General features: G+C 39.3%; 1 protein-coding gene across 1 annotated transcript; it reads right to left on the bottom strand.

Moving 5' to 3' along the window:
• Nucleotides 1-7,974: 7,974 nt before the first annotated feature.
• On the bottom strand, nt 7,975-25,346 carry LOC126819086 (WD repeat-containing protein 36). The gene is made up of 15 exons (XM_056100707.1): nt 25,333-25,346; nt 22,628-22,803; nt 20,980-21,100; nt 19,846-19,995; nt 19,230-19,387; nt 18,602-18,716; nt 17,652-17,817; nt 16,657-16,765; nt 14,963-15,042; nt 14,438-14,646; nt 13,040-13,182; nt 11,376-11,492; nt 10,896-10,980; nt 9,392-9,579; nt 7,975-8,142 (listed from the first exon to the last, which is right to left on the bottom strand). The coding sequence occupies exons 2-15, from the start codon at nt 22,787-22,789 to the stop codon at nt 7,993-7,995; spliced, it is 1,953 nt and encodes a 650-aa protein (XP_055956682.1). The 5' UTR covers nt 22,790-22,803; nt 25,333-25,346; the 3' UTR covers nt 7,975-7,992.
• Between the last annotated feature and the right edge of the window lie 703 nt (nt 25,347-26,049).

The following is a 26,049-nucleotide window of genomic DNA, read 5'->3' on the forward strand; positions in this document are numbered from 1 at the left end:
TTACTCGACATTTCTCCGGGCCACTCTAGGGTCCGGGCGACTGGACAAATGTCCCGGCTGCCCCCCCCCCCCCCTCCCCTCTCACGGGCCCGGTGTGTTTTTCGGGGAATCCGGTATTTTTCAAGTAAGATTGGTTGTATCTACCTTACATATATATATATATATATATATATACCCAGTATGCCATACTTTTATTGGGAATAAAACCATATAAATACTCTCGTGGGAATGTTATCTTAAAAGGTATTTAATTAAACCCCACTCACTGAAACGGTCTCGACGATATAAATAACGGTGCCCATAAATAACACCTGTAGAAGTCAATCACTATGTAGGTAATTTAAAATTAGAAATAAGTAAGGTATCTCTGTCTACCTGTCAAACAGATTAAAGAATTCCAGGTAATGCTATTATATCATTCTGATGTCCGTGTTTCACCTTAGCATGTAAGCCGTGAACGTGGGGTAAGTATGCCACTGGCTCGTTAACTAGGAAGAACCGGGTTCGATCCCTGTGTTAGCCGAGAAGTTCCACTGGATTTATCAGCATATTTTCCAGTTGTAATGAAATGAGGGGGGGTTGGATGGCCGAATGGTTAGCACGCGCGCGCTGTATTATTGAGTCAACTGGCGAGGTTTCGATTCCCTGGTTGTACGTGACAAGGAGTAGGGTCGCCTCTCCAACCTCGTGGGTTTTCTCCGGTTTCCTCCCACTGCTAAAGACCCCTACGCGCAAGCGAATTATTGAAATAAAAAAATTAAACCATATGTTAGTCCCGGAGTGGCCTGGTTTGTGTCGGGTGGACGTTAAACCCCATTTCTCTCTCTCTCTCTGTCATGAAATGAGCTTTAACGCCCTACTTTTCTGCACCGACTAGGATAATGACGACTTACTCTTATTTCGAATTCCAACTGTCGAGGGTTCTTTTACGTGCACACCAATGTGCTCGGGACTTCTGTTTTTCTTTGTCCCATCCGAACTACTATACGTTGTCCCTTTTCACCCCCCCCCCCTTCACCACGGCTAAATCTATTTGTTAAGGCCAGCTCAATTTTCGTAAAGGTCGCTGGGATGTAAATAAGGTTAGGGCACGTGATTGTTGGCGAGATTATAGGTTAGGGTAAACATTGGGGCTTGGTCAAGGATTAGGGTTAGGGTTGGGATTAGCGCTAGCCCTGTTTACATCTCTTGACCATTGACCGAACTTGAAGTTGGCCTTATCAAATAGATTTAACCCTTCACCACGGACCAATGGGAACCAAACCGTCAATGTGTGTAGAGGCGCTACCATATATGGTCAACGTTAATGGTTTGTTTAATGATATAATGTGGGAGTATTTATTGCTTAATAAAATCTGGGGAGAATTTATTGATAATTATTGACATATTTCTTCACATTATTTGTAGTTAAACCATCTTTCAATTATTCTCTAATCAGATTGTGAGAGGAATGTGTCTAAAGATAGATAAATAGGTAAATAAGATATACACGGTTCTAATTTATTACCTGTATTAGTGTATTTTAACACGAGGGTTTATTTACCTTAATTACATATCGACGCCTTCTTTACCTAGACGTTCATTATCGCCATCTTGTTTTTATTAGACAATTTATAGATATAATAAATAATCTATCGCCATCTTGATTTAATACATCTGACATTCCGTCGATAGGAAATCGTTACTAAGGAATGTAAATAAACAAACGAAACGAAAACGACCATTGAGTATCAGTTGATTGTAAGAGTCGTGGCGAGTAGTGACGGGAGAGAGAGAAATGGGGTTTAACGTCCACTCGACACAAACTAGGGCAATTTTATTTCAATAATTCGCTTGTGCGTAGGACCCGGAGAAAACCCGCGAGGTTGGACAAGCGAGCCTACTTCTTGTCACGTACAACCGGGGAATCGAAACCCCCCCAGTTGACTCAATGATAAACCTTATGATACAGCGCGCACGTGCAAACCATTCGGCCATCCAACCCTCCTGAGCAGTGACGGATCATAGCGTGGGCAACAGAAGCAAACCTCGGGGCCCGGCAATGTGGTGTCATATTTTGTAGAAAAAAATAATGAAAACCCATTTCCCAAAAATCGTGAAACATAGTGGACTTTTTCGATGAGTTAGGTCAGAAAACAAAGTTGATATCAACGACTCCACGTTGGGTTGGTTGGCAGCGGGAAGTTGATATCAGAAATGTTTCCATAACCCGCAACCCGAAATATTATTTCTAGTTGACAGGTAGCGGTGTTGTTAATTGTCCAATATTTCCGTCAGGAGCCCGTTTCTCACTCAAACAGCTCGCTTGACAACGAGTATCGCGAACCGATATCATCGGGCCCGGAGTGGCCTGTGTGCCAATGTTCCACTCACCCGCTCTCTGCGATAGTTTTAGCTGCTTAGAACTAAGTATATTACTTCCCCCCACCCCCAATCTAATTAAAATACAGATCTATATTTCGTTTCGTTTTTTATACTTTCGATGGCCTAAACTACCCAAGTGTAGTAAAATCGAAATTTTGAACTATAAAAACGAAACGAAATTGGATCTGTGTTTCAACCAGATTGTTCCCTCCCAGGATGATGTTCCTGAAGCAACGGCCGCGAGCTTTACAACATCTAGCCGTTGCTTCAATACTCAACAATTCCCGAATTTTTGCGCTCGTTCTGTGACACGTGACTAATTAGCATTGTCCAATCAGAGGTCACACTGTAAACAAATATGGCGGCCTCCACAGAAAAAGAAATAGACAAGTTTACAGCCTTTGTTGATCAACCATGATTTCCAGCAACCTTGACATTGATCGAACCTTGAACTTTGCAACTCGATTGTCACATGTAGACATTTTAGCTAGAAGAACGAGACTTGATAATCGTAACCATATTTTTAACGAAGGAATCTGATAGGATCACAAGCTGGGCTTCTACCCAATCGAAATTAGTGCTAAAATATGCGGGGTATTACGTGAAGGGCTTGAAGATGTCCCGAGACCTTTTGATTATAACACACCAACGTCTTAGTCACTGAGCCACCGTGGCACCAAGTATTAAAGGAACAACTGGCAACTAACTATCCACGGTAGCACGATTTATCCAAATCCACCCAAATTCACCCAAATCCACCAAATTTACTCAAATCCACCCTAATCCAATATTTGATAATATATACTGTTCTTTATGCCAAATTGACATTTTTAATTTACAATCATCTTAACGTTTTGGTGTCAAAGTTCCCCTCAAAATGCATAAAGAACGGTATATTATCAAATATCGATATAAATGATTGTCTTATAAGTTGAAATAATAATAGATTTGGGTAGATTTGGTTGGATTATAGTAAATCGTGCTACTCCATAATAATAACAATATTTATTATATACCGAAATACAGATGTGAGGTCACCCTTTGATGTTAGCGTACGATCTCTCTCTCTCTCTCTCTCTCTCTCTCTCTCTCTCTCTCATTTCATTTCAAATGCTAAAGAATTATTGAAATAAAATTGAATCACATGTTAGTCCCGAAATTGCCTAGTTTGTGTCGAGTGGACGTTAAACCCCATTCTCTCTCTCTCTCTCTCTCTGTCCATCCATCCCTCTCCCTCTCTCTCCCTACTGTCTCGCTACTGGACCCTGTATGATTTAGGACAGCTGAACCATATGTTAGTCCTAGTTTGTGTCGAGTAGAACACCATTCCTCTCACTTTCTCTCTCTCTATCTCTCTCTCTCAGTGGCGGCGCCAGGGGGGGATGGGGGCATGTGCCCCCCCCCATTAATCTGGTCTGCCCTCTGTTTGCCCCCCCCCCCCCCAATTATTTTAGAAAATCAAAAAAATATTTGTGATACGTTTCGGTAATCAATACCTTCTACGGTGAATAAATCCCACATTCCCACTCAGTCATAAACTTGCATGTTGTAGAGCATTTCCGACAGTCTTTTTTTCAAAATTTTCTTGGCGAGGTCACCAATCGACTCGCTACTTCGGCGCTCACAAGGGGAATTCGTTGAGGTTCGCAAGTCCGTTCGTTTGACATTTTGTTCTCTAGTCGGATAAACTAGTGATCAGGCGACGGACGGTATCTGGGCAGATATATTTTAATTTTAAGACTATTTATCTCGACGATCGGTGCCTGACAGAATACTGTAAGACAGCATTTCCGGCAGTCTATTTTTCAAAATTTTCTGGGGGAGGACTCCTTACTTTGACGCTCTTGAGTGGGCTTCGTCGTGATTAGCAAGTCCGTTCGTTTGACACTTTACCTCATCGATCAGTGCCTGAAATACTGCCAGGCTGCATTTCCGGCAACCTGTTTTCAAAATTTTCTGGGGGAGGCCACCTACCCGTAGTTAAAGCTCGTGCCTTTGCCCCCTTAACCTTTGACTTTGCCCCAGCTTTGCCCCTCCAATCATCGACGGCTGACGCCGCCACTACTCTCTCTCTCTCTCTCAGAAAAAAGGTCATTAAGTACCTGTAATAAATGATATCTATAGATATTTATAGAAAAATCATTAACTATATTTATAGAAAACATATAACTATAATAACTATATTTATTACACGTTAACTATATAAATATTGTTTATTCCAGATATACATGTATATCTGAAAAACACATTAAAGATACATTAGGGGAGCTAAGATAAAGAGCTGGTAGTTCTCACTATAATAGTTAAAAACTAAATAATGTAAAGGCAATTTGCTGAAAATGTCAGTCAAATTGATCCACTATGAACCGAGAATTAAGCGATTGAAATTTCGGCCTAGCCTCGATCATCATTATATATACTAAAGTTTGTACATAAAAAACATACTCTCGATCATTACTAAAGTTTAGCCGCAAATGGGATCATAATATAGTAAATATCGCAGGCTAGCAATGCCATCGAGAGTTGATTATGGCCTGGATAAGTTAATTAATGTCTAATTAATAATTTAGATAACATTTCAGGCCTAAAGAAAGACCTGCAATAGGCAGATTTAGCTCTTGCATAATGCATGTTTAACTTTATTATATGTAACAAAAAATATATATATATATCGAAAGCACCCATTAACTAATAGACAACATTTATATACGTATATATCAAAAAACACATTAATATACTAAGACAATATTTATATACATCCAAAAAAAAACGGAGATATTAAACATGTTGTACCGTATGACATCCACTATAATTTCTTTAATATGACTTCGTTTATTTTAGAGTGTCATTTATTCAATTATTTAGAACTTTTATTAAATTATTCTGGAATTTATAGCCGTCTAGAATGTACCTAAACTCACCTCCCTCTTCCTATGCACTGATATTTTTCTTATTGACGTCAAAATAATAATTGAAATGCAGACGAACGACAGTTTAAATGCCATCGTGAATACAACAGTCTGTACCACGTGACACTCAACATTATAGCATCGTTGACATAACGTCATAGCACTCGTCACCGTCACATGTAGAGTGTTTTCTACGCAGATCTTCAAAAGCCTACTAATTGTTTATTCATTATTATTTAAATTTACATAATTTCTTTGACAAGTTAAGGAAACCCTGCGGCTGTAGTCGACGTTTTTTTTTCCGCGTAGATTATGAACTGTTTGTGTATATTCAACCTTGAGTTCAGTTAATCGTAATGGTTTTTTTTATTATTATTATTTCGTTGCTGAACTTAAGATTTCACACTAGACAACCCCGTGTCTGTTTATGTTTGATAAAGCAATTTGAAAATTAAGACATATATTAAACTCAATTTTATTTCATTTATGAATGCTGAAAATAAACAAATGGAGCCGCGGTGGCTCAGTGAGTGAGACGCTGTCTCGCTAATCTGGGGGGGGGGGGCGGTACGTGTTCGATCCGTCAATCCCTGTGTCAGTGGTGCAGGATGGAGGGCTTGGGAAGGGATAGCGTATAGTCTTTCGGATGGGACGTAAACCGAGGTCCCGTGAACACATTTTCGTGCACGTAAAAGATCCCTTGGCATTTGGAATTAGATATAAGGGTAGGTAGGAGCTGCTGTCCGGACAAAATTTCCTTCATAGGACACTGTATGACGTATGCCCGTCTTCATTAGCCCAGCTCGGAGCAGAACAGTAGGACGTTAAACCCCATTTCATTTCATTTCGCTTTCAATCTATTTTACTTGGGAATTTCGAAAAATGAAAGTCCGTCAATCGATACGCTTTTGTTCAAGGAACAAGAATGCCAATTGTCGATCGCCACCCCCGCTCGCCCGGGAATCCTGTTAGGTACGTCGCTGGACCGGGAATCATGTTGAGTACGAAAATGGGGCTGGAGTCATGTCATGTTCCTGAAGCAACGACTGCGAGTTTGGCAACATCTGGATAAGATGTACGTAGTTAAAGGGAGATCAAGCCCTCCATTGAAGCTCGGCCGGGAGTCATGTTAGGTATACCGCTTTATTAAGAGTCATGTTAGGTACAAAGCTGCATGGAGTGGGAATCATGTTGGTTCAAAGCTAGACCCGGAGCCATATTAGGTACGCCGTGCGGCCTTTGTCCAGACAAAAGTTCCCCCATAACACACTGTATGGAGAATGCCAGTCTTCAGTCTCCCCAGTTGGCACTGAATAAGATGGTTAATGATATATAGCAAAGGGAAATAACTCCATTGAAGGTGCTTCAAAATCGGGACTCTAACGCTGGTTTCGGCTTTATTAAAGGCTATTCAGCTCTACGGACTATGCTTTCTAGCTATATCAGTGTTACATATTCAAGGATAGATTGATAATCTATGCTGTCCACTGACTATATATACAAGGGGAATCTATTATTCTGTTAGGAGGATTGGGATAGCCTAGTGGTTTAGAGTGTCTCACTTCGAGCTATACCTGGCAGCTCACCTCTGACAGGGGCGGATCTACGAATTTTGAAAAGGGGAGGCGCTGCAAAATGAAGGCATTGACCGCGGAGACGGGGCACGCCGCTGAGGGGGGGGGGGGGGTCCCAAGAAAATTATCAGTATTTCCTTGCATCTGTAGCCATTCCAAGAGCTATTTCCCAGACTGGTGTGTTTAAGTCGATGGTTTGAGTCATTTGGGATCCCTACAACAGGTTGGGAACGGACATATTTGAGTCTGAGAAAAGGCAATTTCAGCAGTAAAAGAGGGCACTGTCGAAAATTAGGGGGGGCGCACCATTAAATCCGCCTCTGTCTGACTTGCGGTAGTGGTATTAATGCCTGGTGTTAGAGAGAGTAGAGAGAGAGAGAGAGAGAGGGTTTAACGTCTACTCGACATAAACTAGGTAATTTCGGGACTAACACATGGTTCAGTTTCATTTCGATAATTCACTTGCGCGTACGGGTCTTTAGTAGTGGGAGTAAACCGGAGGACCCGGAGAAAACCCACGAGGTTGGACAGGCCCTGGTGTTAGCAGATGTAAGTTTACTCTGGGTACTATGGTTTCCTCCCACAGGAAAGACTCCTGTGTGCACTAAGCTGTCTGTGATATCACCATTGGTGGAAGTGGACATTAAACCCTAACAGAAGAAGGTTATTCTAATACTCATTTGTACCTAGGCCTACTGGATCCGGGGTGGGGGGGGGGCTCAATGGTTAGCATGTGCACACTGTATCATAAAGTCTGTCATTGAGTCATCTGGCCTGGTTTCGATTCCCCGGTTGTACGTGACAAGGAGCAGGGTCGCCTGTCTAACCTTGTGGGTTTTCTCCGGGTTCTCCGGTTTCTTCCCACTGCGAAAGACCCTTACAATGCAAGCGAATTACAGAAATAAAATTAAACCATATGTTAGTCCTTAAATGACCTAGTTTGTTTCACCTGGCCTTAAACCACATTTCTCTCTCTCTCTCTCTCTCTCTCTCTCCCTACTGGACACTGTATGATTTAGGACAGCTGTAAAAGTTCTACATGTACCCATGAAAACTGGGAAACTTCGCTGGCCCTCAATATTTATTGATAGACCCATGGGCGTATAAACATAAAAGTAAAATATAAATTTATTAAAATATTTTATTCATAATGTGGCTGTTCTCAGATAATTTATTAAACAAAGACTCTGTGTGAATAAATTCTGTAATTCCGTCCATTTTTCACTTTGTTTCAGGGATAACTTCTCCAGTTCGTCTATAACAGGTCTTTCATTGGCGATAACTTCGGCATGTAACTGGGGGAAAAAAAAGACAACATTTTTAACATTGTATACATTTTTAAACTAGGTCTGTGAATAAATCCGTTATTAAACGTCATTTGAGGTGTATTGAATCAGACGGACATGTTCATGAATTTGAGCAGTGAACAGGGGAGGAGGGGTGGAGACAAAACGTAAAGTTTGTTGTGAGGTCTGGGAGATTACCCAAAAATCTTTAAAAATCAGCGCTGTGACAATAGGATCAGGGTCTAGTGACGCCAAAACGCATGTTTGTTTATGCAACATTATTTCCATATGTGAGAAAAAAAAATGCTCTGCACAAACAGTGGAGGCCTTCTCACACCCACCTGCCCTTGCAAACTACAATATCTGCAATGAATTGAAATATATATTGAAGCTTAAGGAAGTTTTGCCCAGGCAGCAGAGGGTTCTTTCATGTTTACAAAATCGTGGGTGTGTCTTTCTGCTCTATGTAATTCCTTGTACATGTATGTCTAAGAGAGAGAGAGAGAGAGAGAGACATGGGTTTTAACGTCCATCCACTTGACACAAACAAGGTCATTTCGGGACTAACCTATGGTTTGATTGTATTTCAATCATTCACTTACATGTAGGGGTATTTAGTAGTGGGAGGAAACAGGAGGACCCGCAGAAAATTCACTACTTGGACTAGTTGGACAGGCAACCCTACTCCTTGTCACCTACAAGCAAGGAGTAAAGAATCGCTACTTGACTCAATGAGAGACCATATGAGCTAACGTGCACGTGTAAAACCATTCGGCCACCCCAACACCTCTGTATGTCTTAGACCAGCCTAAAAGTCTACTAAAATCTATGTCTGCTATTTGACTATTGGACATAATTATTAAATAATGATAAAAAAAACATGGCTTTAATATTTCAGTCATTGTTGTTTGTATTTTAGAGGAGAGCCGAAAAAACCTCCCCTTAATCAGCAAATTGGAAAAATCGCGCCCCTAAAAAAGCTCTCCCAGTTTTGATAGAAGAGTGATTTAGAAATTAAGGAGAGTGATCTGATATTAAGGAGAGTGATTAGTTGTGTGTATGGGAAATGGTTCTGAAGATCAATAAATGCATGTAATGGGGGCATTCCTGGTTTCATAAATGATAATAAACCCCCCCATGACTTTGTAAAGGAAAGTGAATTTTACGTTTTAAGGAGAGGGAAAAAGCCCTCCCCTCGGTCGACATTCAAGTGCTTGAGAGCGATCGCTTGCCTTAAAAAACAATGACTGATATTTACCTGTAGAAAGAGAGCAAGGTATGCCTGTGCGATCTCAAAGTTTTTATTGGTTGTAAAGGAGTGATTGATAAATTTAACAAACTGCACCATGACATCAACACTTCCACCTCCATCTGGTACCAGAGATCGTATCTCTACATCTATAGCAGACGGGCCTAATCCTTTAAATTTATTCATTACTTTCTCATCTAAAAATAGGAAAGATATTATCAATAGAGAGAGGGAGAGAGAGAAAGAGAGAGAGATGGGGTTTAACATAACATAAGGTTTAATTTTATTTCAATAATTCGCTTGTGTGTAGGGGACTTTAGCAGTGGGAGGAAACCGGAGGAACCGGAGAAAACCCATGAGATTCGACAGATGACCCTGATCCTTGTCACGTACAAGCGGGGAATTGAAATGAAATAAAATGAAATGGGGTTTAACGTCCTACTGTTCTGCTCCTATACTGGGCTAATGAAGACGGGCATACGCCATACAGTGTGCGATGAGGGAAATTTTGCCCGGGCAGCGGCACTATCACCTACTCTTATATCGAATTCCAACTGCCAAGGGATCTTTTACGTGCATTCCAATGTATACACGGGAACTCGGTTTTTCGTCTCATCCGAAGGACTAGACAGCTGTCCTTGTCAGGCCCTCCGTCCTGTATCACTGACAAGGGGGGAACCACGTCGGAAAATCCAGATGAACTTTCTCGGCCAATGCAGGGATCGAACACCCGACCTCCAGGCTAGTGAGCCAGCGTCTTAACCACCTAGCCACCATGCCAGTTGACTCAATGACAGACCTTAAAATACAGCATGCAACGCTAACCATTCGGCCATCGGCCATGGACATGAAATAAAATGAAAATGAAATGGGGTTTGATGTCCTACTGTTCTGCTCGATCCACGCTAGTGAAGACGGGTATAGCCATACAGTATACTATGAGGGAAATTTTGCCTAATCAGTAGCATTACGGCCTACCCTTATTACGACATTACTACTGGGCCACAACATTATTATTGGGCCACAAACAATTAAATACAGAAAAAGTGTAAAATAGACTTTAAGATATATTATGGGAGATTAGACAAAGAGCTGGCCATTCTTGCTTTAATAGTTAGAAACTAGATAATGTAAAGGGATTATGCTGAAATTTCAGTCAAATTGCTTCACTCTAAGCCGAGAAAACCTTATTTTAAAATCGCTATAGCCTCGATTGTCAATGTTACCCCTGCCAAAATAATTAACAAAATCTTGATTATCCATTTTTGCGGTTAATCACCAATGAACGTTGAACAGCAGATCGGATTCAAATCCAATGAATATCAGACACACATAAGAAGATGGCATTGTGAGTTGATTATGTTTTTTTCATGTCAAGAAATGTCTAATTAAAAATTTAGATAACATTTCAGGCCTAAAGAAAGACCTGCAATAGACAGATTTAGCTCTTGTATAATTTATGTTTAATAGGCCACAAACAATTAAGTATACAGAAAGTATAAAATGGACTTACAATCAGAATCTGTTTTACAGTTCAATAAACCCGAACCAATATCTGATAATGGTAGAAGACGACCTTCCAGAACATGTGATTCATTCTATAACATAAAAATTATAAATCATTATACAAATGTGTTACCAGGCAACAAAATATAAACCCACCCTACTAAATAGCCACAATGTAACAATAGTTTGGTAATTTTTAGACAAATACATGGTAATTTTTAGACAAATACATGGTAATTTTTATTTTAGTTTCTCAAAAGGTGTTGACTAATAAACAGACTAATTAATTACTCAACACTGCTCCAGAAACTAAACAGTTATAAACCCAACACTCATTATTTAATCTAGACAGACCATTTTAAAACCATAGTTTACGATGATTCTTAACTGATTCGAACAGTTTTCGAACACTGGGTTGGAAACTAAACATTAAATACAGAAACTCCTGCTAAAACAGCACAATTACATGAAATCATAAAAACGATACCTTTTTGTCTTCTTCCTCTTTTTTTAAATCGAACGTAGGAGTTATACCAGCTATAGTATTCAAGAAAAATGGAGCTGCTTTTCCTTTCTTCGGAGGTTCTTTCGGTTTGTTGCGAGCCTGAAATATTTTCAATAGACTTGGAATATCAAATTAACACAATAAATAACTTAACATTTAGAGCTTATAATAAGATGAAAATAATTGGTATTATTGGTTGTTGCCAGGACAACAACACCAGAAAGAAATATTTAAATTAAAAAGTTATTATTATTATTATTTACTGCAACCGAGAATTGAAACCACGCCAGCAGACTCAATGACAGACCTTATGATACAACCATTCAGCCATCCAACCCTGCTAGAGTTCAATGGAGTTTAATCTGATATTTGTTGTTTATCTCTTACAAAGTCTCTGTAGTTTGTCATGTCCACAGGTTTGTCTTATCGGTTTTGTTTTGTGTGTGGAGTGGTCCTCCTGCACTTACTATTTGAGACAGATATATGGAAATTTCTGTTTCCATGGTGACATGTGAAATGTAAGGTGAGTGAATATTGCTGTGGGTTCTTTTATGTACCTGTGTGTGGAGTGGTCCTCCTGCACTTACTATTTGAGACAGATATATGGAAATTTCTGTTTCCATGGTGACATGTGAAATGTAAGGTGAGTGAATATTGCTGTGGGTTCTTTTATGTACCTGTGTGGGTCTCAGGTTTTTGATACCGTTCTAAATGATTAGGCCAACTTTCCTTGTTAGCCCAGCCGGTCCCATCCCTCACAAGTGAAGTCTGGGCTTAGAAAGTCATAATTTTTAATTTGCCAGGATTTGAAACAAGTGCCGGATTAACATAGTGGGGGGGGGGGGGGCACGGGACATACCAATTGTGCGGGGGCCCCATTGTTGTTTGTTCAAATTGTTCGTACTGACCAAGGATCGTACTAGTATGTAATCCGCCCCCTTGAGTGCCTTGGGTGTTTTCTTCCAGGAATTTTTTTTTATAATTAGGATTAATTTCAGTGCATCTGAGACAATTTAGGCAGGGATTTCCTGAGCCCCGGAAAATCTGTTGGTACCTATCAGTTCCGGGGTACCCAAAATCCCTTACTGCCCAGGGCCCCAATCCTCGCCTCCTTCACCCCAGGTACTGGTTGGCTCCATCCGGGTTAAATATTAGTATGACCCAGAATTGTGGGGGGCCCCTATATGTGGGGGGCCCGGGACATTTGTCCCACTTTGTCCCCCCCTAGATCCGGTACTGTTTGAACCTAGGACTACTACATCCCCCGGTACAATTAGGCAAGCTTTCTTGATCCCAGAGAAGATAAAAAGCAAAAGAATACACAGAAAACATAAAACAGAGAATAATGGTGAAAGGGGGAGAGAAATGGGGTTTAATGTCCACTCAACACAAACTAGGTCATTTCGAGACTAACCTATGGTTCAATTTTATTTCAAAACTTACTTGCACATAGGGGTCTTTAGCACTAGGAAAAAACTGGAGGAACTAGAGAAAACCCACAAAGTTGGACGTTTGACCCTACTCTTTGTCATGTACAAGCAGGGGATTTAAAGCACGCTACTTGACTCAGATCACATGATCTAACATGCATGCAATAAACCATTCAACACCCAGAGAAATAATTAATAAAAACATGTGAATCGTACCTTGATAATATCTAAAGAGAGTAAATTTTGCCATCGTGAGTTTGGTAATAGAGATAAGGTAACCAATTCATTTGATATTTGTTCCGGCGTTTTATAAAAATTCAACTCTTCTTCTTCTTCATCGTCTGAACTCTCTTCTTTTACTATAATAAATAAATTTTAATCCAGGATTTGAAATAACTCTGATAAATTAAGGGGGGTTGGATGGCTGAATGGTTAGCGTGCGCGCGCTGTATCATAAAGTCTGTCATTGAGTCGACTGGCGTGGTTTCGAATCCCCGGTTGTACGTGGCAAGGAGTAGGGTCGCCTGTCCAACCTCGTGGGTTTTCTCCGGGTCCTCCGGTTTCCTCCCACTGCTAAAGACCCCTACGCGCAAGCGAATTATGTAAATAAAATTAAACCATATGTTAGTCCCGAAATGACCTAGTTTGTGTCGAGTGGACGTTAAACCCCATTTCTCTCTCTCTCTCTCTCTCTCTGATAAATTATTAGATCAATTATTATCAATTAAAAAGAGTTTAATGTCCACTCAAAACAAATTAGTATATGGAACTAATTAAACATAATGGTTCATTTTTGTTTAATTAATTCGCTAATGTGTGTGTGGAAGTCTACTTTCAATTTTATTTTTAATCTAGGATTTGATAGAATTATTATTAAATTAATATTTAGGTTAAAAAAAGAGAAATTAAAAAGGGTTTAATGTCCACTCAAAACAAATTCGGCTATTATGGGACTAACATATGGTCTATTTTTATTTAAATAATTTGCTAATGTGTTACGAAGTCTACTTTCAATTTTATCTTTATGAAAACACAAGGGTCAGGGGCAGTAACTCTAGATGTTATTATGAATTAACATAGATTTCTGTTTCACTAACCTGAACAACACAAATAAATGGGTGAGTATAACTTACAAACTCGGTCATTTCGGGACTAACATATACTTCTATTTTATTTTTAATAAATGCCTTGCGTGTAGGGGTCTTTAGCAGTGGGAAGAAACTGGAAGACTCAGAGAAAACGTACAAGGATGGACAGAAAACCTTACTCCTTGTCAACCTACATGCTGGGAATCAAAACCCTGCCACTTGACTCAATCACAGACCTTATGATCTAAGGTGAAAATATAAGCGAGAGAGAGAGAGAGAGAGAGAGAGAGTTAAATGGGGTTAACATCCACTCAACACAAACCTGGTCATTTTGGGTTTAACATATGGTTCAATTTTATTTCATTTATTTTCTTGTGCGTAGGTGAGGAAACCGGAGGACCCGGAGAAAACCAACTAGGTTTGACAGGCGACCCTACTCCTTGTCACGTACCACCGGGGAATTAAAAGCAATAGACCACTTGGCCACCCAGCACCCCATAAAGCAATATTGTAAAATTTTCCTCACCATCTTTTTCTATGTTAGTTCCAGGCATCACCATTATTTTAGGTTCATACGTCTGTTCTAGAGGGCGTAGTGATACGAAGGAATATAAGGTCATATTGGACCAGAGATAAACACCAACATTATCAACGTGTGTTGTCACGAGAAAATCTCCCGTTGGTGACATACTTAACGACGTCACAGCTGAATCTATCAGGAAACAATCAACTAATCTAAAAATAAATACAATCATATTAGTAGAAGTTATTTTTAGCTACAAGAACACCACTTATATCTACGATCACGCTAAAACGGCAGTGTGAAGTTGAATCGTCTTCACCTATAACGAATGGACCACCTTGTTATTTACGAATAACGAGGGATATGCCACCTTGTTATCGGCAATATCGATATTTTCTGTTGACCCTACAGAAAGGTATAGCTATTTGACTGAACTTTATGTTATGGTCATTTTGGTTTAAGGCTGGGATAATTTGATATTTTTCTGAAAAATGTAAATGAGGCTTTCATGCTTTAATAATGACTTACTTTCCTGTTGGTAGATCCCACGTTCTAACTGTAGCATCCATGGCTGCCGTAATCAACCATCTAGCATCAGGACTAAATGTCTGAAATATTTATAAATTTAATAAATTATCATAGATCAATTTAACGCCTCGTCGCTACAAATCTTCCTTCTGAGACTAACATATGGTTATGTTGACATGTGCAATGCTAGGAGATGAATTTTGTCAGTACAAAGATTATTTTAACTTGCTTTGATAGCAAACTGTCTGAATATGTTGCTTTCTAGCTAAAACGATGTTGTGAATAATTAGAGATTACTAATAGGAATAAAGATTAAAGGAGCTAAATCGCTAATATTTGGAACCTAGAAATTGACACAAATGGGTCGCAACGCATACAATAATGTAATATGAATGTATATAAATTGATTTGCATTCAATCGTTTCTGTTTTTACTGTAATTTCTAATCAGTTAGGTTCGGCGACATACGCCAGTATTCTCAATCGAATTTCAATCTCTAGCTTCTGGTTATTCCAGTCTACGCCGATAGTATTTATTGGGCATACTCTCCAGATAAGAATATAGCGTCACCATTTGAGATGACTTGTGGAATATGCCTAGCCGCATTTTTCGAGTCCCTTATTACACATTGCGCTGAAACGCATTATGGTACACGATTCCTGTACCAATTGTAAAATGTTTATTTTGTCTTAAATATTGAATATCAGAAGGCCATCTTTTCCCGGTAAGATCACAACATCAGTGTTGATTTAAACCGACAAATAAATCGTGTTTTCAATGTCGAAGATTTTGGATGATATTGAGTTAGAGACTTGGCTAACTTAATACATGAAATGAAATGGGTTTTAACATCCTACTGTTCTGCTCCGACTGGGCTAATGAAGACAAAAGATTATATAAGACTATATAAGGTCTTTTGTTTCCCCGTGGTCACATGTGCAATGATAGACAAGAGAATTCTTCCTGAACAGTGGCACATTCTATTCGAGAAGTCAGTGCTATTATCAACATGGATTCACTAAGATAATTACCAATTCTTGTATTACATAACCAGCCTAATAATGCTGTAGAGGAATAAACTGAGGTTTTTTGTTAGATGAACAGACTGAGATTTTATGTTATAGATAGAGGATTTATGTTAGATGAATGTTAAAGGAATAGACTGAGAGGTTTTATGTTAAAGGAATAGACTGAGGTTTTATGTTAAAGGAATAGACTGAGGTTCTATGTTATAGACTGAGGTTTTATGTTAGATGAACAGACTGAGGTTTTATGTTACAGACAGAGGTTTTATGTTAGATGAATACAGAGATTTTATGTTATAGACAGAGGTTTTTTGTTAGAGGAATAGACTGAGATTTTATGTTAAAGGAATAGACTGAGAGGTTTTATGTTAAAGGAATAGGCTGAGGTTTTTTGTTAGAGGAATAGGCTGAGATTTTATGTTAGAGGAATTGGTCGAGTTTTATGTTAAAGGAATAGACTGAGGTTTTATGTTAAAGGAATAGACTGAGGTTTTATGTTAGAGGAATAGACTGAGTTTTATGTTAAAGGAATAGACTGAGGTTTTATGTTAGAGGAATAGACTGAGTTTTATGTTAAAGGAATAGACTGAGGTTTTATGTTAAAGGAATAGACTGAGTTTTATGCTTAGTGGAATCTTGGGGGTTAGAAATGGATATTTATTATTTTACCATATCTGTGATTCTATTATCATGTCCTTCAAATCTTCGGACTTCTCTTCTAGTATCAATATCTACTATAGACACCGTAAAATCATCTAATGCTACTGCTGCCATTGAACTAAAAATACAAATAATATAATAATATAGAAACAATATTACTACAGACATGGTAATATTATCTAATGCTACTGCTGCCATTGAACTAAAAATACAAATAATATAATAATATAGAAACAATATCTACTATAGACACCGTAAAATCGTCTAATGCTACTGCTGTCATTGAACTAAAAATACAAATAATATAATAGAACTTGTTAAATAAATAACTCAGTTTGTGAGTGATAGTAGTCACAGCAGGCCATTTGATTAGGGTTGTCATGGTTATTTTTGGCATATATCTGGATCTAAATACAACATTGAAATTCATACGCTACTCCACTCCACTCCAATCAACAACAAAAAAAAAATCAAATTTACATGTATGAAATTTTTATACTGTTATTTAGAGGGCTCACCTCCTACCTTTGGATAAGACACCGGTGACTTGGTAATGTTTCTACAAGGTTTCCTATAGTCAGATGTATTGTCAGGATAAACTGTTTATTACTCGATAAACTGTTTATTACTGGGCAACATTTTGACTAGGGAGAGAGAGCGAGAAATGGGGTTTAATGTCCACTCGACACAAACTAGGTCATTTCGGGACTAACATATGGTTTAATCATATTTCAATAATTTGCTTGTGCGTAGGGGTCTTTAGCAGTGGGAGGAAACTGGAGGACCCAGAGAAAACCCACGAGGTTGGACAGGCGACCCTACTCCTTGCCACGTACAACCGGGGATTCGAAACCACGCCAGTCGACTCAATGACAGACTTTATGATACAGCGTGTGCACGCTAACCATTCAGCCATCCAACCCCCCATTTTGACTAGGACTCTCTAGTTTTTATCAAATACACAGGACATGATTCTATAGAAAATATGAACTCTTGTATCTTACCTCTCTCTATGTAATAACACATGTGATATATCAGAAGCAAGTTGAATAGATTCTATTAATTCAGGTTTATGAAATTTCCAGAATTTAACTGTACCATCTTGTCCTGCTGTTATTGTGATTTGATTTAAACCATCAACAACTACACCTCGTATACAACAATCATGGGCTGAAATATAAATTAATTACTTCTTAAAGTCAACATTTGTTAAAATTAAATGAGAGAGAGGGAGAAATGGGGTTTAACATCCACTTGACACAAACTAAGTCATTTCGGGACTAACATATGGTTTAATTTTATTGCAATAATTCGGTTGCGCATAGGGGTCTTTAGCAGTGGGAGGGAACCGGAGGACCTGGAGAAAACCTACGAGGTTGGATAGGCGACCCTACTCCTGGTCACGTACAACCGGGGAAACGAAATCATGCTAGTTTACTCAGTGACAGACCTTGTGATACAGCGCACACTTGCTAACCATTCAGCCATCCAACCCCTCTAAAATGAAACAACATTGGGTTTAAAGCCATGCGGTGTGGTATAAGGAACATTTTTTACGATCAGGCAGTGGTGCTACAGTCTGCTCTTTGTCAAATTCCAACCACCATAGGCGATTTTAACTTAAACACCAATGACATCATTATATGTACTGCATGTATGTAACCAGCATGGGTTTACCTGTATTGTACGTGTAGTGTTTACCTATATTGTACGTGTAGGGTTTACCTGTATTGTTGTATGTGCTGAGTTTACTTGTATTGTTGTATGTCTTGAGTTTACCTGTATTGTATGTGTAGGGTTTACCTAGTATTGTATGTGTAGGGTTTACTTGTACGTGTAGGGTTTACCTGTATTGTTGAGTTTACCGGTACAGTTTACCTGTATTGTATTATACGTTTTACCTATGACTGAAACAAGAACCTTGGTATTTTAAGACATAATTAAAGTTTTTTACCTGTTGGTTTACCATATGATCCTCTATGTAAACCTGACTGTAAATTATATTTATCTACATGACCAGAACTATAACCAATTAATACAAAATTACCACAAGATGTAATATTTACAGCCTGTAATATAAATACAACAATTATATATCACATACAATTACCACAACATGTGATATTCACAGCCTGTAATATAAATACAATCACAAATCAAAGTCAAACAATTATGATATTTATCACTACAACTCAGGTATCATGTTGTGTTGTTTTAGCAGAGTTTCTGCATTTAATGTTTAGTTGGAAAATGGTTCAAATTCGTTGACAATCATAGAAAACTAAAATGGTTTGCTTTACTACGCGGAAGTAACCCTTTTCCCCTCAGGTACATCAAAATATTGTTAAATACGACAGAGCTTATTACTGCAATGTGTCTTTTTTTGTATGGTTCAAGTGTGCACAGGTAGACCTCAAAGTTTTGTACCATAAGAACTATCATGTCTCCCCTCCCCCCACCTGGACTACCCCCCTCGACTTTCCCATGGCCCCCCCCCCCCCAAACGAAGAATATCATGCCTTAACCCCTTTTCCATCCCTAGTAACGAAAATAGATAGTAGTTAAATAAAATGATTCCATACTGTTGCAGTTGTGTTTTTATATTTGGGATCAGTTTCAAATCTTTCATGATTAAATTTATATTTGCCCATTGAAGACTTGTTGTAGTTCCAGGTTGTTGTTAATGATAATCCTCGATGACATGATACAATATTATCCCAATCACTTTCTCTACTGCATTCTATTGAATAAATAAACAAACATAGTATTTACATGAGAGAGAGAGAGAGAGAGAGAGAGTTTAACATAGACTCAAAACAAATTAGGTCATTTCAGGACAGACTTACAATTCAATTTTATTTCAATAATTCACTTGCGCATAGGGTTCTTTAACAGTGGGAGGAAACCAGAGAACCCGGAGAAAATTCATGAGGTTGGGTAGAAATGGGTAGGTCATTTCGGGACTAACATATGGTTCACTTTTATTTCAATTATTTGCTTGCGCGTAGGGGTCGTTAGAAGTGGGAGGAAATCAGAGGACCTGGAGAAAACCAACAAGGTTGGACAGGTGCCCCTACTCCTTGTCATGTACAACCAGGGAATCGAAACCACACCAGTTGACTAAATGACAGACCTTATGACACATGCTAACCATTCGGCCATCCCCCCACATCCCCACTAGTGAATATAAAATATTACCTGAAGTAAATTGTGTTATTGGTGGCATCATATGTAAATCTTTCTTCAGCCCCGAATGTTTACTCGCTGCCTTATCAAAAGAGGCCCGACCTAGATTCTTGTTATGTTTATCATGTAGAGTAGAAAATGAACGTAACGTACTGTCCTGACCTACAAGTCAAAATACAAAATTACTTTCATACAGACAAGCAATAAATCATTTATACAACAATTTCAACCATTGACCACTGAATTTATCAGCTTTTTTACCAATACATTATATGGTATTGTATATCCACATGTACTCGAAATAAATGAAATGAAATGGGATTTTAAAGTCCTCCTTTTCTTGTGCGTTGGGGTCTTTAGCAATGGGAGGAAACCAGAGGACAGAGAAAACCCAGGAAGTTGGAAAGGCGACCCTACTCCTTGTCACGTACAACTGGTGAATCGAAATTACTGTTTAACCCAATGTACAGGCCAATATGGAACCTCGTTTTTTTGCACCATTCGAACAACTATACATTGTCCCTCGCCACAAACTCTGTCCTGCACTACTGACAACTACTGCATGTCTTGGCCAACACAGGGATCGAACATGGTGAGCCAACATCTTATTCACTTAGCCACTAGTGAGAATTAGTAAGTACTGAAACTCACTAACAGAATAAAAATGTCTGTGTATAAAAACAAATGTTTGACCAATCTGATTAAAATATGGGGCCCTGTTTCTCAAAATCTTAACTAAAGTTAAAATCCAAATTTTATTAGATACTTAGTTACAATTTCGTGAAACAGGCCCCAGATCGATATTTCGTTTTTTTTTTTTTTTTATACTTTCGATGCCCTACACTACATGAAGATCTGACCAGTTGTAGTGGAAGGTCTCATCAGGTGTCATATGAACGGCTTTTGGTCATATGATGTCAGACATTGATTAATCAGCGATGACGATTCTAGTGGTGTGCCCACAGTTCTGTGCACTCGCCGTAACAAACTGTTTTATTGGCTAATCCCTCACACCAATCAGAACGCAGGTTATATATGAACTCTTCCAGATCCTAGTGTAGTACAGACAAATAAAACGAAATCTTTAACTATAAAAAACGAAACGAAATAGGATTTGTGTTTTAATCAGATTGATGTTTGACGTACCTGCACTTAAAATATTATGACCGTTTGTATCGTAATGTGACACTTTATTTGGTGGTGCACTGTGACCTTCTCTCAGACGCAGTAAACGACCAGATCCATCGGGCATATCAAATATCCACACCTGTTGAAATATTTATAACATTATTGTAAAATATAAGTAGAAAAAAATGAATGAAGTGTGGTTTAATGTCCTACTTTTCCGTTTCCGACATGGTTTTCCCTTGTCAGTGGTGCAGGACAGAAAGTTTGACAAGGATAGCTGTCTAGTCATTTGGATGGGACAAAAAAAATAAGGTCCCGTGTACACAGTGGCATGTACGTAAAAGAAACCTCGCGAGTAGGACGTAGAGAAGGGCGTAGTGCCACTGTCCGGGAGAAATTTCCCTCATAGCAGACTGTATGGTGTATGCCCGTGTCCATTAACCCATTCAGTGCAGAACAGTAGGACATAAAACTTCAATTCATGTTCTGCACTGAATGGGTTAATGAAGATGGACATGCAGTGTGGTATGAGGGGAATTTTGTCTAGACAGTGGCATTCTCACCCACACTTCATCAAATTCCAACTGCCAAGGGATCTTTCATGTGCAGTCCAACCTGTATGCAGGACCTCATTTTTTTGTCCCATCCAAAGGAGTAGAAGCCGTTCTTTGCTAGGCCTTCTGTCCTGCACCAGTGATAGGGGTTAACCAGACTGGAAACATCTGAGAAACTTTCTCGGCCATCTGACATGGATCTAAATATCTTCTCTTTCAGATAAACCTGTATGCAGGACCTCATTTTTTTGTCCCATCCAAAGGAGTAGAAGCCGTTCTTTGCTAGGCCTTCTGTCCTGCACCAGTGATAGGGGTTAACCAGACTGGAAACATCTGAGAAACTTTCTCGGCCATCTGACACGGATCTAAATATCTTCTCTTTCAGATAAAAAGTGAAATGCTACTTATAATTACACTATGTCAGTGGTTCTCAACCAGTGTGCCGCGCCGCGAGATCTTCCTAAGTGTGCCGCGAAATTTTGAATGGCACACTAAGAAAATTTCTCACTAAAGAAGCCAGCTATTTGACTGGTGAAATTCGAAACACTGTAATAAAGTACGTTCATAGCTGTGTATTTCTTTATTTAGTTTGAGTCATTCTATGTGTCTATGACTAGTCTGTGTACGCCGCCTATGACTTGCCATGTTTTTATTTTGCAAAATTCAAATATTTTTCATATATTTTAAGCCAGGTGTGCCGCTATTTTTTCATGTGTTCCATGGCTGTGCCTTTGGCAAAAAAAGGTTGAGAACCATTGCACTATGAAATGACTTTAACAATTAAATCAATATTCATAATGTAGTATGGCTGACTTGTAAGATTTAAAACAATTAAATATATAAAGCATACTACAACTGACTTTAAGTGGAAGTGACATCCTACACATCATTACACTATGAACCAGCGGCTGCCAGGCAGGATACGCCCACATTTTGCAAGAGATGGATAGAGAACATGAAAATGTGGGCGTATAAAAATGTTTTTTTTTGTCTTAAATATTAGATATCCTGGTAAGATCACAACATCAATGTTGATTTAAATTGACAAATAAATTGTGTTTTCAATGTCGAAGACTTAGCTACTTTAAAACAATTACTGTAGTACGACTTACTTTAAGAGTATTGTCTGCAGCTGAAGTGACCATTAGCGGTTCTGATTGAAGACATTTCATCCCTGTTACAGCAGTTGTATGACAATCTCTCATCTGACACTGTAACTTCCTTTCTTCTAGATTCCATAAAGCAATATGACCAGCAGAGCTACCAGTTACCATAATAGGATGGCCATCTATATCATAAAATATTACATAAACCCTTTAACCCCTGGTACATGATAGGATAAAGCAATATGACCAGCAGAACTACAAGTTACCATGATAGGGTGGCCATCTATATCATAAAATATACTATTCAAAAAAAGTAGGGGATATTTGATTTTGGGGGCATAATACTAAAATATGCAAATGACTACGAAAAAAGTCACTATAGAACCTAACAGAAGAAACATTTCCAGTTACATGTGACGCCCAAACGCACCAATAGCTACCGCATGGAATGCAGGTGATGCTTGGGATCATCATGGGGGTCCAACCCAAGATTTGCACGACTCTGACTTTGAATGTTACAGTCATTGTGGCATTGAATTCCAGGGTGGAAACATCAGTTTAATTGTTTTAGTGACCAGAAAACAAATTTTGATATGCGTCGGCTTACCCAAAATGAAAGGTTACGTGCCCTTGGCATGCTACAGATCGGCACAACACAGGCGGTTGTGGCGCGGACGATGAATGTTTCTCAGTCTGTCATAAGCAGGCTATGGTCCAGATACCGTGATACACAATCTGTACAGGACAGACCACGCTCAGGTCGACCAAGGGCGACAACTCAAGCCCAGGATCGATTTATCCGTACCTCGGCCTTGAGAAATCGTGTCATCACAGCAAATCAGATCAGCGCTCAACTTCAAACAGACACTGGTGTGAGAGTGAGTGGCCAGACGATTCGGAATCGACTGCATAGGGGTCACCTTTGCGCCCGACGTCCTCGCGTGATCCCATGTTTGAGAGATCATCACATTCAGGCAAGACGTCGTTGGTGTAGGGATCGTCAACACTTGGATAATCGACGCTGGAGCAATGTGATGTTTTCAGATGAGTCAAGGTTCACTGTTGATTTTTTGGACAGACGTAGGAGAGTGTGGCGTCGTCGAAACGAGCGCTTCCAAGACGTTAACGTCATCAGACATGATCGATTTGGGGGTGGTTCTGTTATGGTGTGGGGAGGCATCACTGTTGCTGGAAGAACGGCTTTACATGTTGTTGCAGGGCGTGTTACAGGCCAGTACTACCGGGACAACATCTTGGCAGTCCATGTTGTGCCGTTCGCACGACGTCATGGCCGCCGTTTCATCTTCCAGGATGACAACGCAAGATGTCACAGGTCCAGGATCGTTACAGGTTACCTCCAACAACAGAACATCACCACATTACCTTGGCCAGCACTGAGTCCCGACCTCTCCCCCATCGAGCATGTCTGGGACATGCTTGGACAGAGGTTACGTCAACGTCAACAACGTCCTGCCAATGTCCAAGAACTTGCTGCTGCGTTGCAACAGGAATGGGACAATATGGACCAAAATGACCTTAGACGTCTCATTAGGAGTATGCCACGTCGGTTCAATGCTTGTTTGGCAAACAGAGGAGGATTTACCCGTTACTGACTTGGTTGTGATGCTGTGGTAACTTTGCTGTTTGACCCCGGGTATCATTTTACCCTTATAATGGTCAGTCTGTGCCTTACTTAGTCTAACGATCATTTGGAATAAATCGATGAATGTGAACTTCATTTCATTTTGTCATTTGTTTCTTCGTCAGTTTCATTAGGTGACTTTAATAACACTTAAAAATCAAATATCCCCTACTTTTTTTGAATAGTATATTACATTAACCCTTTAAACCCTAGTACATGTTAAGATGGCCATCTATATCACAAAATATCACATTAATCCTTTAACCCCTGCTACATATGCATGGAAGAATACATGAAAGAATGACCATCTGTATAATAAAATATACAGAAAACATTAAACCTTTAACCTCAGGTACATATACATTATAGGATAACCATCTATATTATAAACTATACCATAATTCCACGCAACATTAACCCTTTAGGGAGAAAGAGGGGAATAGGTTTGACCATCTTCAATAGAAGGCCTGATCTCGCTTTAATTACGTACATCATGTAATACCCTGCATATTTCGGCACTAATTTCGGTTGGGTACAAGCCCAACTTGTGAGCCTATCAGATTCCTCGGTCGTCACGAATACTAAGTCTCACGCTTTCGAGTTAAAATGTCTACCTGTGATAATGGAGTTGCAAAGTTCAAGGTTCGTTCAATGTCAAGGTTTCCGTGGAGGTCGCGATGTCACAATCTCTGATTGGGCGCTACTGCTCATGTGTCTGTAGATAACATAGCTATAACTTCACGAATTGTGAAGTAATCTAGCAACGTCCAGATGTTGTAAAACTTGCAGTCGTTGTTTTAGTGACATGAGGTTTGGAATTAACTCAACGGATTAGGTCATTTTGGGACTAAGATATAGTCAAATTGATGGCGCGTAAGGGTCCTTAGCAGTGGGACTTGACTTGACTCAATGACAGATCTTATGACCTAAAGCCTGTGCAGTCCAAATCTTATAAAAGGACTGACTGTCCACTATCAGCAATTAGCAGAAATATTCAAAGGATTCTGTAGAAGGCAATTGCAAGGTTTCAGAAGCAATACAGGTGATTTACTGTCAAAACAAACCCTACCTGTTCTAAATGAAATAGATTTAAACCTCACCTGTTCTAAATGAAATAGATTTAAACCTCACCTGTTCTAAATGAAATAAATCTCACCTGTTCTAAATGAAATAGATGTAACTGGACCCCAATCTTGTCGAAACTTCACCACTGTCTTATCATATTTAATATTATGAACAATAATCTGTCCATCTTCTAGACCAATAGCTATCACATCTACAGCAGGAGCCTACAAAAACATATCCAATCTGATTAAAACACAGATCCTATTTCATTTCGCTTTTTATAGTTCAAAATTTCATTTTACTGAGAGAGAGAGAGAGAGAGAGAAATGGGGTTTAACGTCCACTCGACACAAACTAAGTCATTTCGGGACTAACATATGGTTTAATTTTATTTCAATAATTCGCTTACGCGTAGGGGTCTTTAGCAGTGGGAGGAAACCGGAGGACCCGGAGAAAACCCACGAGGTTGGACAGGCAACCCTACTCTTTGTCACGTACAACCGGGTATTCGAAACCACGCCAGTCAACTCAATGACAGACTTTATGATACAGCGCGCGCACGCTAACCATTCAGCCATCCAACCCCCCTATTCCATGCACAGAGCCCCAAAATACTTTCCCCTATCATTTGGACTCAAATCAGCCAATTTGACGCGACGCAATAATAGAATTTTCACAGAAAATTTGAAACTCACTGTCTGCTGTACATGACACTTTCCGG

The sequence above is a fragment of the Patella vulgata genome, chromosome 4 (genome assembly GCF_932274485.2).
Source record: "Patella vulgata chromosome 4, xgPatVulg1.2, whole genome shotgun sequence".
Lineage (NCBI taxonomy): Eukaryota > Metazoa > Mollusca > Gastropoda > Patellidae > Patella > Patella vulgata.

Bases quoted from the DNA above. Each gene is read 5' to 3' on its own strand.
- LOC126819086 (XM_056100707.1), bottom strand. From the start codon at position 22,789: ATGGTAACTGGTAGCTCTGCTGGTCATATTGCTTTATGGAATCTAGAA. The intron at 13,183-14,437 runs GTGAGGAAAATT...TATTTATTATAG, and splicing joins AACTAACATAGAAAAAGATG to TAAAAGAAGAGAGTTCAGAC. The intron at 11,493-13,039 runs GTACGATTCACA...AAAATATTTCAG, and splicing joins TCTCTTTAGATATTATCAAG to GCTCGCAACAAACCGAAAGA.